This window comes from Protomyctophum parallelum (assembly GCF_964188405.1).
Source record: "Protomyctophum parallelum genome assembly, chromosome: 15".
NCBI lineage: Eukaryota > Metazoa > Chordata > Actinopteri > Myctophiformes > Myctophidae > Protomyctophum > Protomyctophum parallelum.
In genome coordinates this window covers 49,921,201-49,937,178 of record NC_139710.1, presented here as the reverse complement: position 1 = coordinate 49,937,178, position 15,978 = coordinate 49,921,201, and the positions used below count along the sequence as shown (strand labels likewise).

Here is a 15,978-nt window from a genome sequence, read left to right as displayed (position 1 = left end):
TTTTAACCCATTCTAAAAACACCTTCTCAATCCTGACCTAAGTTTTAAGTGTTTAGAGAGGCACTTGTCTTTATCTCCTTGGGCAAATCATTCCATTCCACAGTTTGTACTACATGGAATACAAGCTACTGTTATGCTAATTACTGTCTGTTATTTACTTAGTATTATTTCTAGTAGTATTATTCACTGTCTCTGTTGTTTATGTATTGTTTTCTGTCTGTATGATTCCAGAAGTGTCTACCACAGAGCAGAGTCTCCAACTCCCAGCCTTCTGTCTGTGAAGAGTGACAGGTCTAAAGGCATTCCTCCTGAATTCAGTAACGAACCTGGACTTCCTGATTCACAGTATGTCAACCCTCCTATAAATATATACAACACTATAACACTATACAATATACACTATTACACTATAACATATTTTATAGTGCCGGTGAGAAGGCGGGCAGCTGTGTTCTGCACTAGCTGTAAACGCCTGAGTGACGCCTGGTCGATGCCAATATACAAAGAGTTGCAATAATCTATTCTTGATGAAATCAAAGCATGGATAACCATCTCCAGCTGTTTTTAGGGGAGGTAGGATTTGACCGTGGCGATGATTGGAAGAAGAGAGTTTTAACGACGGAGCTGATTTGTTTATTAAGTTTAAAATCTTTATAAAAAATAAAACCAAGAGGGGGGACAGTGGCACAGTCGGTAGTGTTGTCGCCTCACAGCTAGAAGGTCCTGGGTTCGATTCCCGCTGTGGGCGCTGGGGGCGTGTTCTCTCCTCTGCGTCATCAGAGCCCATACCCGATGTCAGGGGGTAACCGGCTAGCCGTTAAGAAATATCCGAGTATGCTTATCAGCTTCACGGTTAATTTGCATGATAATAAATGCGTGTTCTGATCTTAAATCCCTTTATTTTAGATTGTTTTTAGTAATAGTACAACATAAACATTACAGAGACTGTAGTTGTCACTGTACAATACTTTAAAACAGTTGTCATGTTGCACACATGCCTAAAATTGCTGTTATTTGCACCGCCCAGCTTGTCACACTCCAGGCTGCATGAACAGCGCTGCTCGGGCGCTGTTTTCTGCCCCCTCAATGTCCCAAAGTTCTCCCCACACTGGCACGGCTTACGGCTATCAAGTTAGCCATGTGCTATCCATGTTTGAGGGGTTTCTCGTCAGCGAAAAGTCAAGAAACAGAACACGGTGACATGCATGCTGATCGTCCTTAATAATTAAAAAAGGCTTAGCCCATGCGTCCAGTGGCTTTATAGTTAGGCTATAGGCTGCTCAGATCTGGACTGGACTTATTTATGTTTTGGAATAGAACCGGCGGACCTCTGTACTGTAGACGCGCAGATGCATGCATGCAGATGCGATGCATTGTTTATTGATGATTAAGCCTACACCAATTTATTTATATTGTTAAATGTTGCTTTAACAACATTTAGTTTGTCTTTTAAAAATGAGCATAAATAAATGTATACCATTCGTCTACCAACTTTAATTATGTAGCCTATACTATGCATTTTTGGGGTAGCCTATTAAAAAAATTAATTAAAAAAATCAACAACCGTTAATTAACCGGATAATGCCATCGGCTACCCGGCTAGAAAATTAACCGTTAGATACATATGTATCTATATGTATATATTCTATTGTCTTCATCTATATGTATATATTCTATTGTCTTCATCTATATGTATATATTCTATTGTCTTCATCTATATGTATATATTCTATTGTCTTCATCTCCACAGAGAGACATTCAGAAACACACCTGGACAGAAGACATTCAGTCGAACCACACCTGGACACAGTAAGACTGGACACATTTTACACCAACATTTTATTTCAATGAATGGAATGTTTAAATAGCAGCAGACTCATCAGATTAAATATACTCGTTGTATTCCTGTCTCAATGTCCAAATACAAATACTGATGATAAACACATACATTTAGACAAAAAAAACGATCCAATGTTGTTTATTTTACTAGTTTTAATGCTATGGATTGTTCAATGTAAAGTTGTAAATGAAGCATAATGTTTACCATGTATTAATTGTCTCCTCATATCAGAAGTCCGTCTGCCGGAGTATGTAAAGGTCTATAAGGTCACTGTGGACGGTCTTGATCATGTGGCATACGTCACTGAAGAGCCCTCCTCCCTCTCCGACATCTACACAGAACTCCACCTATCAGCGGGAGGGAGTGAAGGGGTTAATCAGCAACATGAGGTGTGGCAGCTTGAGACCGCCTCCAGCATGAAGACCATCTATGACGTCATAATCAAGTGCCGTGCCATCTTTAAGACCCTCCTCCCTGGCAGAGACACACCCAGCAGCAGAGTTCTGACCATTGGCATCGCTGGCATCGGGAAGACATTCTCCGTGCGTAAGTTCGCTCTGGACTGGGCGAGAGGTTTGGAGAACCAAGACATCAATCTCCTGGTTCTCTTCGCATTCCGGGAGCTGAACTTGGTCCGAGATGAGCAGCACAGTCTTCTCTCACTGATCCATGTTTTCCATCCAACGTTAGAGAAGCTCACAGCAGAGCAGCTCGCTGCCTGGAAAGTTGGCTTCATCTTCGATGGTCTCGATGAAAGCAGGTTTCCGCTGAAATTCCAGAACATTGACGTCGATTCTGACGCCTTCGACAACAATGACGTCGTCTCTGATGTCACGGTGACATCATCGGTGGGCCTGCTGTTGACGAACCTCATCAAGAGGAATCTGCTCCCCTCGGCTCTCCTCTGGATAACCACCAGACCTGCAGCAGCCTATCAGATCCCTCCTGAATGCGTTGACATGGTGACAGAAATACGAGGGTTCACAGACCCCCAGAAGGAGGAGTTCTTCAGGAAGATGTTCAGTGATGATGAGGAGCTGGCCAGCACCATCATCTCACACGTGAAGACATCAAAGAGCATCCACATCATGTGTCACATCCCAGTCTTCTGTTGGATGACCGCTACCGTTGTGGAGGACCTGGTGAAGACAGGCAAGACAGGACAGCTGCCCAAGACCCTGACCGGGATGTTCAGCCTCTTCATATCGCTCATGATAAAAAGGATGAAGACGAAGTATGGCGAGACTGACAGGGATGTTCTTCTGATGCTGTGCCTGCTGGCGTTTAAACATCTGAAGAAAGGCAGCGTCACGTTCTACCAAGAAGACCTGGAAGAGTGTGGTCTCGATGTGAACCACGCCGCGCTGTACTCGGGAGTGTGCACAGAGATCTTCAAAGAAGAGACCGTTCGATCTCAGAGAAAGATCTACAGCTTTGTTCATCTGAGCATCCAGGAGTTCCTGGCTGCAGTCTACCTGATGCACTGTTTCACACAGAAGAACATGAAGGTACTGAAGTCATCCCTGGGAGGAGGAGGAGGAGGAGGAGGAGGAGAAGAAGAAGAAGTCTTCCTGCAGAGAGCCATCGCAGAATCCCTGAACAGTATGGGAGGAGGAGGAGGAGGAGGAGGAGGAGGAGGAGGAGGAGAAGACACACAGAAGAACATGAAGGTACTGAAGACATTCCTGGGAGATGATGTCAGTTCCTTGGAGGACTTCCTGCAGAGAGCCAGCGAAAAAGCCCTGAAGAGTAAGAACGGCCACCTGGACCTCTTTGTCCGCTTCCTTCATGGCCTCTCGCTGGAGTCCAACCAGAGTCTGTTAGGAGGCCTGCTGGGTCACACAGAGAACAGTCCAGAGAGCATCCAGAGAGTCATCAACAACCTGAAGGAGATGAAAATGGAAGATATGAGTCTCTCTCCTGACAGATTCATCAACATCTTCCACTGTCTGATGGAGATGAACGACCTCTCAGTACATCAGGAGATCCAACAGTACCTGAAGTCAGCGGACAGATCAAAGACAGAACTGTCTCAGAGCCAGTGTTCAGCTCTGGCCTTCATACTGCTGACGGCAGACGAGGTTCTGGAGGAGTTTGACCTGCAACAATACAACACATCAACAGGATGGGGGAAATCCAGAATACTCCCAGCTGTGAGGAACAGCAGAAAGGCTCGGTTAGTAGTCATGTGGATAGAAAACCTGTTAGAATCAATCTACCATCACACCTAATTACTATAATAATAATCTGGTCTCAAAGTGTGTGTGTGTGTGTGTGTGTGTGTGTGTGTGTGTGTGTGTGTGTGTGTGTGTGTGTGTGTGTGTGTGTGTGTGTGTGTGTGTGTGTGTGTGTGTGTGTGTGTGTGTGTGTGTGTGTGTGTGTGTGTGTGTGTGTGTGTGTGTGTGTGTGTGTGAGAGTGTGTGTGTGTGTGCAATATTTATACAGCATTTTTGCCTAAATGGAACTGACTGACACACACAGAGAACAAAGTAAAAAGATTAAATAAGATAACATTCATAGATCAATCAATGCAAGTTACACACTGTAGTATTAAACCATTTTGGGCGGGAACCCCTTTTGGAGTTTTAACCCATTTTGGGCGGGAACCCCTTTTGGTGTTAGCATCATGTCGTGCTTTAGCTATTGAAAAATAGCAGATCTACAAGCTCATAGCGCGCCACCGAGTGGCGCGCTATGAGCTTGTAGGTCTGCTATTTTTTGAAACTGTCAGGATTTAGAAGACATTTTTTAGAATCTGATTTCAGGTCAAAATGCGTTAAAGAACCACCATTCTTCTGTGCGTTAGAATCTGATCTCAGGTCAGAATGGGTTAAACATTATGTTATGCTTTAGCTATTGAAAAATAGCAGATCTACAAGCTCATAGCGCGCCACTCGGTGGTGCGCTATGAGCTTGTAGGTCTGCTATTTTAGTCAAAGAACGACTGACATAGAAACAGCTTTTTCAGAAAACTGTCAGGATGTAGAAGACATTTTTAGAATCTGATCTCGGGTCAGAATGGGTTAATACAGATCATCTGTCTTTCACTTTGATGTTTTTTGGTTCGCTGTTCTTATATGACCTGTTCTTATATGATCTGTCAATATCTGACCAACTAGACTGTTCTTATATGACCTGTCAATATCTGACCAACTAGACTGTTCTTATATGACCTGTCAATATCTGACCAACTAGACTGTTCTTATCTGACCTGTCAATATCTGACCAACTAGACTGTTCTTATATGACCTGTCAATATCTGACCAACTAGACATTGGTACATTTACATTACACTTTATAGCTCATTTCATTGAACATGAATTTGATCTAATCTGTGTTGATGATCACTGATTTTACATCATCTACATTTACAGACTTGTTGGCTGTGAACTCCAACAGGCAGAATATGAGATTGTGGCTTCAGCTCTCAGCTCTAATCCTTCACATCTAAGACAATTGGACATCAGTTATAATGACATAACGGATCCATCCATGGACCTGCTCACTGCTGCATTGAAGAGTCCAAACTGTCATCTGGAGATACTGAGGTTACATTATTATTTACATTAGTTCTGTTTTATTATTTATAGTTTGATTCTTAATAATAAGAGTGTTAATAAAGCTGACATCATGGTATCCCACTGACTAGAATAATAATATGGTCAGAGTTTGTGTTGTCTAGTTCACACTCTCACATCACAATGCTACGGTACAGTAACTACAATATGTGATCCATCATGGCTGCTAGGGGATTATCATTATCAATGCTACGGTACAGTAACTACAATATGTGATCCATCATGGCTGCTAGGGGATTATCATTATCAATGCTACGGTACAGTAACTACAATATGTGATCCATCATGGCTGCTAGGGAATTATCATTATCAATGCTACGGTACAGTAACTATAATATGTGATCCATCATGGCTGCTAGGGAATTATCATTATGTGAACTAATGGGGTACAGTGATTACAGTATGCAGTGTTGGGCAGTAGCTAGCTACAAGTAGCGAAGCTACATAGCTTAACTACATTTATCAGTAGCTTGATGGTAGCTTCACTCCTTTTGAACCAAGTAGCGTTTTTTGTAGTGTAGCTATTTTTAGACCCAAGTAGTGACGTAGCTTTCAACAAAAGCTATACGTTACAAATTGACTGTTAAATAAAGTTTTGTGGGGGGAAAAAAATCCCTGGAAAAAAATCCATGATTGGTTGGTTTAGATAAGAAGAGTCTGACACAGTTATGTTGTTATTAAGCAAGAGGATCCCACGCAGCAGCTGTCCTTTTATCTCTAGCACAACACAATGAATTACTCACCTAATGCTGCCTGCAGGTTCCATGTTTAATTCCAGTGTGTGTAACCTACATTATTGTCTAAGTGAAAGTTTTCATATTGAAAAAATTTGATCGCTAACGTGGTTTAGCGACTATAGTACTTTGACAGCTCATTCATCGTAGCTTGTTTACAAGTCAAACAGACTTCTTGTGCAGAAACTGCCCCATCAAAATAAGAGCCACTTGTATTGATTAGTCAACACTAGTTTTATTTCTAAGTCTACCTACAGGACATTAACATCTCATTTAAGTGCCTGTCAGCATTCTCTCAATCTGAGTATCCCATCCTCAAATATTCGGTAAAACAGTGCCTATCGAGGCAACAGTCTGTCTTGAGAGACTAGCATTCTCTAGTCTAAATTATGTCTCTCAGCTGGTGTGCAAATGGCTAGGCTGTGGAAATAATAATAATTAAAAAAAAAAAACTAAAAATAACTAAAATCGTTCATTTTTTGGAAATGTTGAATTATGAACTGAATTAGTTCCTTTAATTTTTTTAAACTGTGAACTGAACTATAGTTAATAAAAAAAAGAACTTTCCCAACACTGAACACATGAATCAGCCGGCTCCTGACACCGCAAGGTACATTAATACAAGTAAATGTGAAAAAGTTGACACCAAAAGCCAGACAGAGGGCTTGTTTCCTGTTTGTTTTTTAATAAACAATCAAACTCAGCATTTTTGCCTGCCTATTAGGCTATTTGTTCGGTGGAAACTTGATCATTAAGTTGATAAAAAATATTTATAAAAAAAAAGTAGTGTCCATGTAGCTAGCTACTTTTGCCATGTAGCTTATAGTGTAGCTTGCTACAATTATCTGGGGATAGCTTCGTTGTAGTTGAGCTATATTTAATAGAGAGTAACTGGTAGTGTAGCTTACTACATTTTCCAAGTAGCTTGCCCATCACTGACAGTATGTAGTCATGTTGGCACGCACGCACACGCACACTTAGACACACACAGTTCCTATGTTGGAAGATTAAGATGATGATTTACTTCACATTATCCCTGCCTGCCTTCTCTTTCCATCTCTTGGCGTCTTTACTCCAAAACTGTGATATTCAGTCCAGATATTTCATGTGTAATTACAGACTTGCTGGCTGTACCTTCACACAGACAGGATTTGAAGTTCTGCTCTCAGCTCTCAGCTCTAATCTTCTCCATCTGAAAGAATTGGACCTCAGTTTCATCTGCCTGCAGGAATCACAACTGCTCCAGCTCTCTGCGTTACTGAAGAGTCCACAGTGTGGACTGCAGATCCTGGGGTAAAGAATGTGTGTTCTCTCTGTGTGGATCTCTACGTGAACATCAACACAGCACTTTGTTAAATGTGTATTTCTCTGCAGGTTGTCAGGCTGTGGAGTCACAGAGGAAGGCTGTTCTTCTCTGGCTTCAGCTGTGACCTCCAACCCCTCCTCCCAGCTGAAACAACTGGACTTGAACTTCAGCCACTTAGGAGACTCTGCTCTGAAGACGCTGTCTGCTGCCCTGGAGACTGTCAAGTGAGTAGACTTGTGTAGAGCGGCCGTCAAAGGTTCCAGGTTAAATTCCCGGCTCCTCCTGGCTGCTACATGTCGAAGTGTCCTTGAGCAAGACTCTCTGAACCCCTAACAGCTCCCGATGAGCATGCATGTTTTCCTCTGCCATCGGTGGGTGAATGTGAACTACATTGTAATGTAAAGCGCTTTATAAATGCAGTTTCCCATATTATCATATCATATTACCATATGATCATGTTCATTCCAGCAGAGATTTAATATACAGTAGATAGTGACTATGTTCCATGGTTCTATAATCTATAACATAGATTAATATACAGTAGATAGTGTCTATGTTCCATGGTTCTATAACATAGATTAATATACAGTAGATAGTGTCTATGTTCCATGGTTCTATAATCTATAACATAGATTAATATACAGTAGATAGTGTCTGTGTTCCATGGTTCTATAACATAGATTAATATACAGTAGATAGTGTCTATGTTCCATGGTTCTATAATCTATAACATAGATTAATATACAGTAGATAGTGTCTATGTTCCATGGTTCTATAACATAGATTAATATACAGTAGATAGTGTCTATGTTCCATGGTTCTATAACATAGATTAATATACAGTAGATAGTGTCTATGTTCCATGGTTCTATAACATAGATTAATATACAGTAGATAGTGTCTATGTTCCATGGTTATATATAACATACATGGGGGGCCCGGGGGCCACATGCAGCCCCCACCATCACTTAAAGCGGCCTGCAGGTATATATATCCGAACATTTATATATTATTGTTTTGATGTCTATTTTTTATGTCCAATGTATTTTGTATTTGGTTCATAAAGGTAAATGCATTTGAAATTAAATAAAAATGTTACTTTTCAGGATTCCAATTAAAAAATAGCAAAAGAATAATTCAGGATTTCAGTTCAAATAATAGCAAAAATAGCTGATCCACAAGCTCAAAAGGCGTCACATTGCGGCGTGTTGTGAGCTTGTAGATTGGCTGTTTTTGCTACGACAGTAGTGTGCAATGTAATGTGTAATATGTGTCCCTCTGGGGTGAGGGTGGAAATATAGCACAACTCTGACTAGGGAGATAGGTGGGTTATTGTTCTGAGTTTTAATTAATGTAGAATGTAATTAGATGTAATTACTTACCTCTGTCATCGGTGTATGAATGTGTGTGTGAATGGGTGAATGTTTCTACATCCTGTCTGTCTGTCTGTCTGTCTGTCTGTCTGTCTGTCTGTCTGTCTGTCTGTCTGTCTGTCTGTCTGTCTGTCTGTTCCAGGGGGTCCTTGGGGGGTTCCAGGGGTCTTCTACATCCTGACAGTTTTCTGAAAAAGCTATGTTTCTATGTCAGTCGTTCTTCGATTTTTCAAAAATAGCAGACCTACAAGCTCGTAGCGCGCCACTCGGTGGCGCGCTACGAGCTTGTAGATCTTCTATTTTTCAATGGCTAAAGCATAACATAGTGCTAACACCAAAAGGGGTTCCCGTTCAGAATGGGTTGAACACTTTATCCATATTTTATACGTTGGCTATCTTTTTTTTAATAGTTAGTTATAGTATTTTAAACCAAAAAGGCTCTTTCACACACTTATGCCGCAGTGTGCCAGTGATCACTCTCATAATTTGTGCCAATGTTGGCACTGGTGCCTAAGGTTGCCTATAGACAATTTTAACCCATTTTGGGGGCGGGAACCCCTTTTGGTGTTTGAAGCATTATGTTACACTTTAGCTATTGAAAAATAGCAGATCTACAAGCTCATAGCGTGGCACTCGGTGAGCTTGTAGGTCTGCTATTTTTGAAGAATCATGAAAGTGTGGCACAAATCTTTGAATATATATTCTTTCAGTGCGAACATTTTTAACTCAAATCTTTGCTTCTGGGGGGTGTGGGGGGTGGGGGGGTCCCTGGAACAACATGTTATCAGATGGGGGTCGGCGGCCAGTTACATATAATTTTTGGGGTCCTTGACATGAAATATTGAGCACCACTGATACAGAAACAGGTATTTCAGAAAACTGTCAGAATTTAGAAGACATTTTTTAAATTTCGACGTCAGGCCTAAATGGGTTCAAATGGCCTATTTGAACCCATTTGGTCCATTTGGCTCCGTTGTAACCAAATGGACCCAAAACAATCTCATATTTAAAGGTGCAATAGACCACTAGATGTTGCTCTCTGAACACCTGTTTCATGAGGGTTCTTGCTTGACTCACATCTGTTCTGTAGGGCAGCAATATTATGCAGTTTGCAACGCTGCAATATGGTAGCCTGGCCAGTGTTCATTTTGACAGCTAATTCCAATTTAGTCTTTTGAATAACACACGCTTTAGTTTTAGTCCTATTTTACTCATCTGAAATGGTCTAGTCTTAGTCTAGTCTTAGTGTTAGTCAACAAACCTGGTGGCAGCTTCCTCCAAGCGTTCCTTTAGGGGGGAAAGTACAAAGTTGCCCACCCCTGTATTATAACATTAATATACAGTATAGTCGGTGTCTGTGTTCCATGGTTCTATTTCTAACATTTTGAATGTACAGTGATTGATACAGACAGTGATTTACAGTGAGTGTTATGATGTTCACCATGATATACTAGAATGATAAACAGCATCTGAATCTAAACAGTGTTCTAAATGACATCAAAGTCTAAAGACATGAGGATAGAAGTATTGATATATTTAACATGTCTATAATCTATCTATAGAGATGATAGAAGTATCAGTGTGTAACAATCGCCCTCTTCACAGCAAGGCAAATTATTAACTAAGGAATGAATCAGCAGGATGGTGGGGTTTACTCTGAACACTATGTAGGAAGTTGTAATTGAGGAAATTACAGGTAAACGGTACACTTCACAATGACGTCTCTCCCTGTCTCTTTCCCTACTAAATGAAATAAACAAACAAGAAATCAAACTCAAACCAACAGTCAATAATTACATTCAAACCACCCCCCCCCTCCCCAAACCAGTCCCAAAGTCAGCGGAACGCAACTGCGCTTCGAATTAAACAAATAATAAAAACCGCGTCCGACCTCCTCTTCCAACGAGTGATGTTTGGACAGAGTCTGTGGGAGAATGATGACAAAATGTGTTTAGTAAATATTTGGTGGGACTAAAACAGGCCGATGTGAGACATTAAGCAGCAGGTTTTGACTTGATTCATTGTTGTTCTACTTCCTACAGTGTGAATCATGGAGGAGAACACTGGACTAAACCTCAACGCTGTGAACCTCAACTCCTTACAACACGTGAGTCTGTCTGTCTGTCTGTCTGTCTGTCTGTCTGTCTGTCTGTCTGTCTGTCTGGGATCTATCCTCGGACCCTCCTTTTCCCTCTGCACCAAATCTGCTGAAAATATCTGATCTTCAAGCTCACAACGTGTTGCGTTGCAACATGTTGTGGAACTGGGGGGGTTCCAGGGGGTCCTTGGGGGGTTCCAGGGGTCCGTGTAGGGTTCCAGGGGGTCCGTGGATGGTTCCAGGGGGTTTCTATGTCAGTCGTTCTCGATTTTTCAAAAATAGCAGATCTACAAGCTCGTAGCGCGCCACCGAGTGGCGCGCTATGAGCTTGTAGATCTGCTATTTTTCAATGGCTAAAGCATAACATAGTGCTAACACCAAAAGGGGTTCCCGCCCAAAATGGTTTACACTTTATCCATATTTTATACGTTGGCTATTTAAAAATAGCAGATCTACAAGCTCGTAGCGCGCCACCGAGTGGCGCGCTATGAGCTTGTAGATCTGCTATTTTTCAATGGCTAAAGCATAACATAGTGCTAACACCAAAAGGGGTTCCCGCCCAAAATGGTTTACACTTTATCCATATTTTATACGTTGGCTATTTAAAAATAGCAGATCTACAAGCTCACAGCGCATCACTGTGTGCCGCGCTTTGAGCTTGTACATCTGATACTGTGTGTGTGTGTTCAGTGCACATTGAACAGGTGTGTGTTTTGCCATGCTGCACTGCTTTAGCTATTGAAAAATAGCAGATCTACAAGCTCGTAGCGCGCCACTCGGTGGCGCGCTACGAGCTTGTAGATCTGCTATTTTTGAAAGATGGAAGAAAAATAGCCTTTTCAGAAAACTGTCTGGATGTAGAAGACATTTTTAGAATCTGGTACCCAGGCCGGTACTCAGGGCGGTACCCAGGATATTGAAAGATAGCAGATCTACAAGCTCATAGCGCGCCACCGAGTGACGCGCTACGCACTTGCAGGTCTGCTATTTTTGAAAAATGGAAGAAAAATAGCTTTTTCAGAAAACTGTCTGGATGTAGAAGACATTTTTAGAATCTGGTACCCAGGCCGGTTACCCAGGGCGGTACCCAGGATATTGAAAAATAGCAGATCTACAAGTTCATAGCGCGCGCCACCGAGTGAACTGCACTGGGGTCTGCACCAAATCTGCTGAAAATATCAGATCCTCAGGGTTCCGTTTCCCTTTACACCGGGGTCCCCTATTACCCCCCCCCCCCCCATGGATCCTTGGGGGGTTCCGTCATTGGACGGTTCCAGGGGTCCGTGGGGGGTTCCAGGGGGTCCTTGGAGGGTTCCAGGGGGTCCGTGGGGAGTTCCAGGGGTCCGTGGAGGGTTCCAGGGGGTCCTTGGATGGTTCCAGGGGGTCCGTGGGGGGTTCCAGGGGGTCCTTGGAGGGTTCCAGGGGTCCGTGGGGAGTTCCAGGGGGTCCGTGGAGGGTTCCAGGGGGTCCTTGGAGGGTTCCAGGGGGTCCTTGGAGGGTTCCAGGGGTCCGTGGGGAGTTCCAGGGGGTCCTTGGAGGGTTCCAGGGGTCCGTGGGGGGTTCCAGGGGGTCCTTGGAGGGTTCCAAGGGGTCCCCAGCTAAATGTGTTAATTCAGCATTACATATAAATATTATATATTAAACACTTTATCCATATCTTATACGTCGGCTATTTAAAAATAGCAGATCTACAAGCTACAAGCTTGTACATCTGATACAGAAAAAGTGTGTGTGTGTGTGTGTGTGTGTGTGTGTGTGTGTGTGTGTGTGTGTGTGTGTGTGTGTGTGTGTGTGTGTGTGTGTGTGTGTGTGTGTGTGTGTGTGTGTGTGTGTGTGTGTGTGTGTGTGTGTGTGCACACGTATCTGCGCGCGTGTGCGTGCATGTGCCGTGCACGTGCGTGCGCCGTGCACGTATCATTCAGTGAAGGATGTATTTAATGTACTGTGTTGTTTTCTCATCAGATTTCCAGCGTCTCACTCTGGACACAAACACAGCAAACCGTCGCCTCACTCTGTCTGAGAACAACAGGAAGGTGACGTGTCAGGATGATCAGCGTCATTCATATCCTGACCATCCTGACAGGTTTGATAGAATGGCTCAGGTTCTGAGTTCAGAGAGTCTAGATGAACGCTGCTACAGTGAGGTACAGTTCAGTGGAAAGGTTAGGATAGGAGTGACTGACGGAGACATCAGTAGGAAAGGAGCCGGTCTGGACGGTTGGCTTGGAGGGAATGAACGGTCCTGGTGTCTGTACTGTGCTGATGGTCAGCATGGTGACGCTTACAATGTTAAACACAATAATAAGACGACTCAACTTCCTATCCGTCCCTCTGGCTCCAACAGAGTAGCCGTGTATCTGGACCGTCCCGCTGGGACTCTGTCCTTCTACAGAGTGTTAGAGGACACTCTGACTCACCTGTACACCGTCCAGACCTCCTTCACTCAACCGCTCTACGCTGGGTTTGGGTTGTTCCCTGACTCCTCTGTGTCTCTGTGTGAGGACAGACAGGCTGTGAGGACAGACAGGCTGTGAGGACAGACAGACAGGCTGTGTGGACAGACAGGCTGTGAGGACAGACAGGCTGTGAGGACAGACAGACAGTCTGTGAGGACAGACAGACAGGCTGTGAGGACAGACAGACAGGCTGTGAGGACAGACAGACAGGCTGTGAGCACAGACAGACAGGCTGTGAGGACAGACAGGCTGTGAGGACAGACGGGCTGTTAGGACAGACAGGCTGTGAGGACAGACAGACAGGCTGTGAGGACAGACAGACAGGCTTTGAGGACAGACAGACAGGCTGTGAGGACAGACAGACAGGCAGGCTGTGAGGACAGACAGACAGACACGCAGGCTGTGAGGACAGACAGGCTGTGAGGGCAGACAGGCTGTTAGGACAGACAGGCTGTGAGGGCAGACAGGCTGTGAGGACAGACAGGCTGTTAGGACAGACAGGCTGTGAGGACAGACAGACAGGCTGTGAGGACAGACAGACAGACAGGCTGTGAGGACAGACAGACAGACAGACAGACAGGCTGTGAGGACAGACAGACAGGCTGTTAGGACAGACAGACAGACAGACAGACAGGCTTTGAGTCGTCTGCATCCTATATTATACATGATGTGTTCTCCAGTGTGTCGCAGCGTGAGCTTGTAGATCGGCTATTTGGTGTAAAAACAGTCATTACGACCGCATCAAGGCCCGCCAAATGTTTTATTCCAAAGACTGACTAAAACTAAAACAGAAATGTTCTGCCCAAAACAACACTGTTGTCACAAAGCTGTTATCTTATAGAACTATATATTTGTTGTTATATTTGAGATGTGTTGATTAAAAACATATTTACATTTCATGCTGTTGAACGCCTTCTTTGACCCTCCTATCATGTCCTATGACCCTTCTTTGAGGGGCGCTAGTCCCTCCTATCAGCAGCTTTTCAGGGTGAGTGTGACCCTCCTATGAACAGCTTTTCAGGGTGAGTGTGACCCTCCTATGAACAGCTTTTCAGGGTGTGTGTGACCCTCCTATGAGCAGCTTTTCAGGGTGAGTTAACCCTCCTATGAACAGCTTTTCAGGGTGAGTGTAACCCTCCTATGAGCAGCTTTTCAGGGTGAGTGTGACCCTCCTATGAACAGCTGTTCAGGGTGAGTGTGACCCTCCTATGAGCAGCTTTTCAGGGTGAGTGTGACCCTCCTATGAGCAGCTTTTCAGGGTGAGTGTGACCCTCCTATGAGCAGCTTTTCAGGGTGAGTGTGACCCTCCTATGAGCAGCTGTTCAGGGTGAGTGTGACCCTCCTATAAACAGCTTTTCAGGGTGTGTGTGACCCTCCTCTGAACAGCTGTTCAGGGTGAGTGTGACCAGAACGCAAACATTGAAGCTAAAAGTGAGGGCAGAAAGATTGAAGACGGAAACGGTGAGGACACAACATTGTGATTGGCCGGAATGACATTCCGGATGATTTGATTGGTTGAACACGGAAAGTGATGTATGATGAATGATAAGAAGCGCCCCTCACTTCACACAGGTGTGATTTTTTTCTTTTTCCTAACCCATTTTGGCCTGACGTCGAAATTTGAAAAATGTCTTTAAAATCCTGAAAAACCTTATGTTTCTGTGTGCTCAATATTTCATGTCAAGGACCCCAAAATTATATGTAATTGGCCACCGACCCCCATCTGAAAATATGTTGTTCCAGGGACCCCTCAGAAACAAAGATGTGAGTTAAAATGTTCACTCTGTAATAATATATATTCAAACATTTTTACGATTTTTCAAAAATAGCAGATCTACAAGCTCATAGCGGTGCCGCGCTATGAGCTTGTAGATCTGCTATTTTTCAATAGCTAAAGTATATCATAATGCTTAAAACAACAAAATAGCTTAATGAAAGATGTTATACTTCCAGATTACTTCCATGTGTAACTATCATACCATGCGTTGTTACACTTTAAACTCCAGCTTCTCGCTCAAATGTTTTCAAAAACATGTTTAATTATAATAAACATAGACATTGTTTAGCTGTAAATGAACATTGCGTGTGTGTTTACGTCGTGGCTGTCATGTTTAATTATAATAAACATAAACATTGTTTAGCTGTAAATGAACATTGCGTGTGTGTTTACGTCGTGGCTGTCATGTTTAATTATAATAAACATAAACATTGTTTAGCTGTAAATGAACATTGCGTGTGTGTTTACGTCGTGGCTGTCATGTTGGAAACGGCAGTAAATCAAGCGGGCGCAGCTGGTGCTCCGAGGCTTTGATTAGGCATCGGTCTGTGTTACGGTTACGTAAGAACTTATTTCTTACGCTCCGTAAGAACTTAATCACACCCGTGTGAAGTGAGGGGCGCTAATATATTAAAGTAATCAAAACTCATGTTGATTATATAGGTGATGTAAAACAATCATTACATTCTCTTTATTGTTAATGGCATTTAATGTTTGTGTTTAGGGACAAGATGACGTACATGTTCCCTTCGTTGTCAAGGGTTAGGGTTAGTGGCGTTAGTACTAATGGCGTTTTTAAAACAAACACTGAACTAA

The 15,978-nt window shown here is 43.1% G+C and overlaps 1 protein-coding gene across 1 annotated transcript; it reads left to right on the top strand.

The window, feature by feature from the left end:
- Nucleotides 1-792: 792 nt before the first annotated feature.
- On the top strand, nt 793-13,999 carry LOC310871916 (protein NLRC3-like; the record flags this gene model as incomplete). Its single annotated transcript, XM_083783554.1, has 8 exons — nt 793-832; nt 2,072-3,348; nt 3,511-4,016; nt 5,215-5,388; nt 7,272-7,445; nt 7,527-7,682; nt 10,874-10,914; nt 12,892-13,999. The coding sequence occupies 8 exons, from the start codon at nt 793-795 to the stop codon at nt 13,461-13,463; spliced, it is 2,940 nt and encodes a 979-aa protein (XP_083639680.1). The 3' UTR covers nt 13,464-13,999.
- Nucleotides 14,000-15,978: the final 1,979 nt, after the last annotated feature.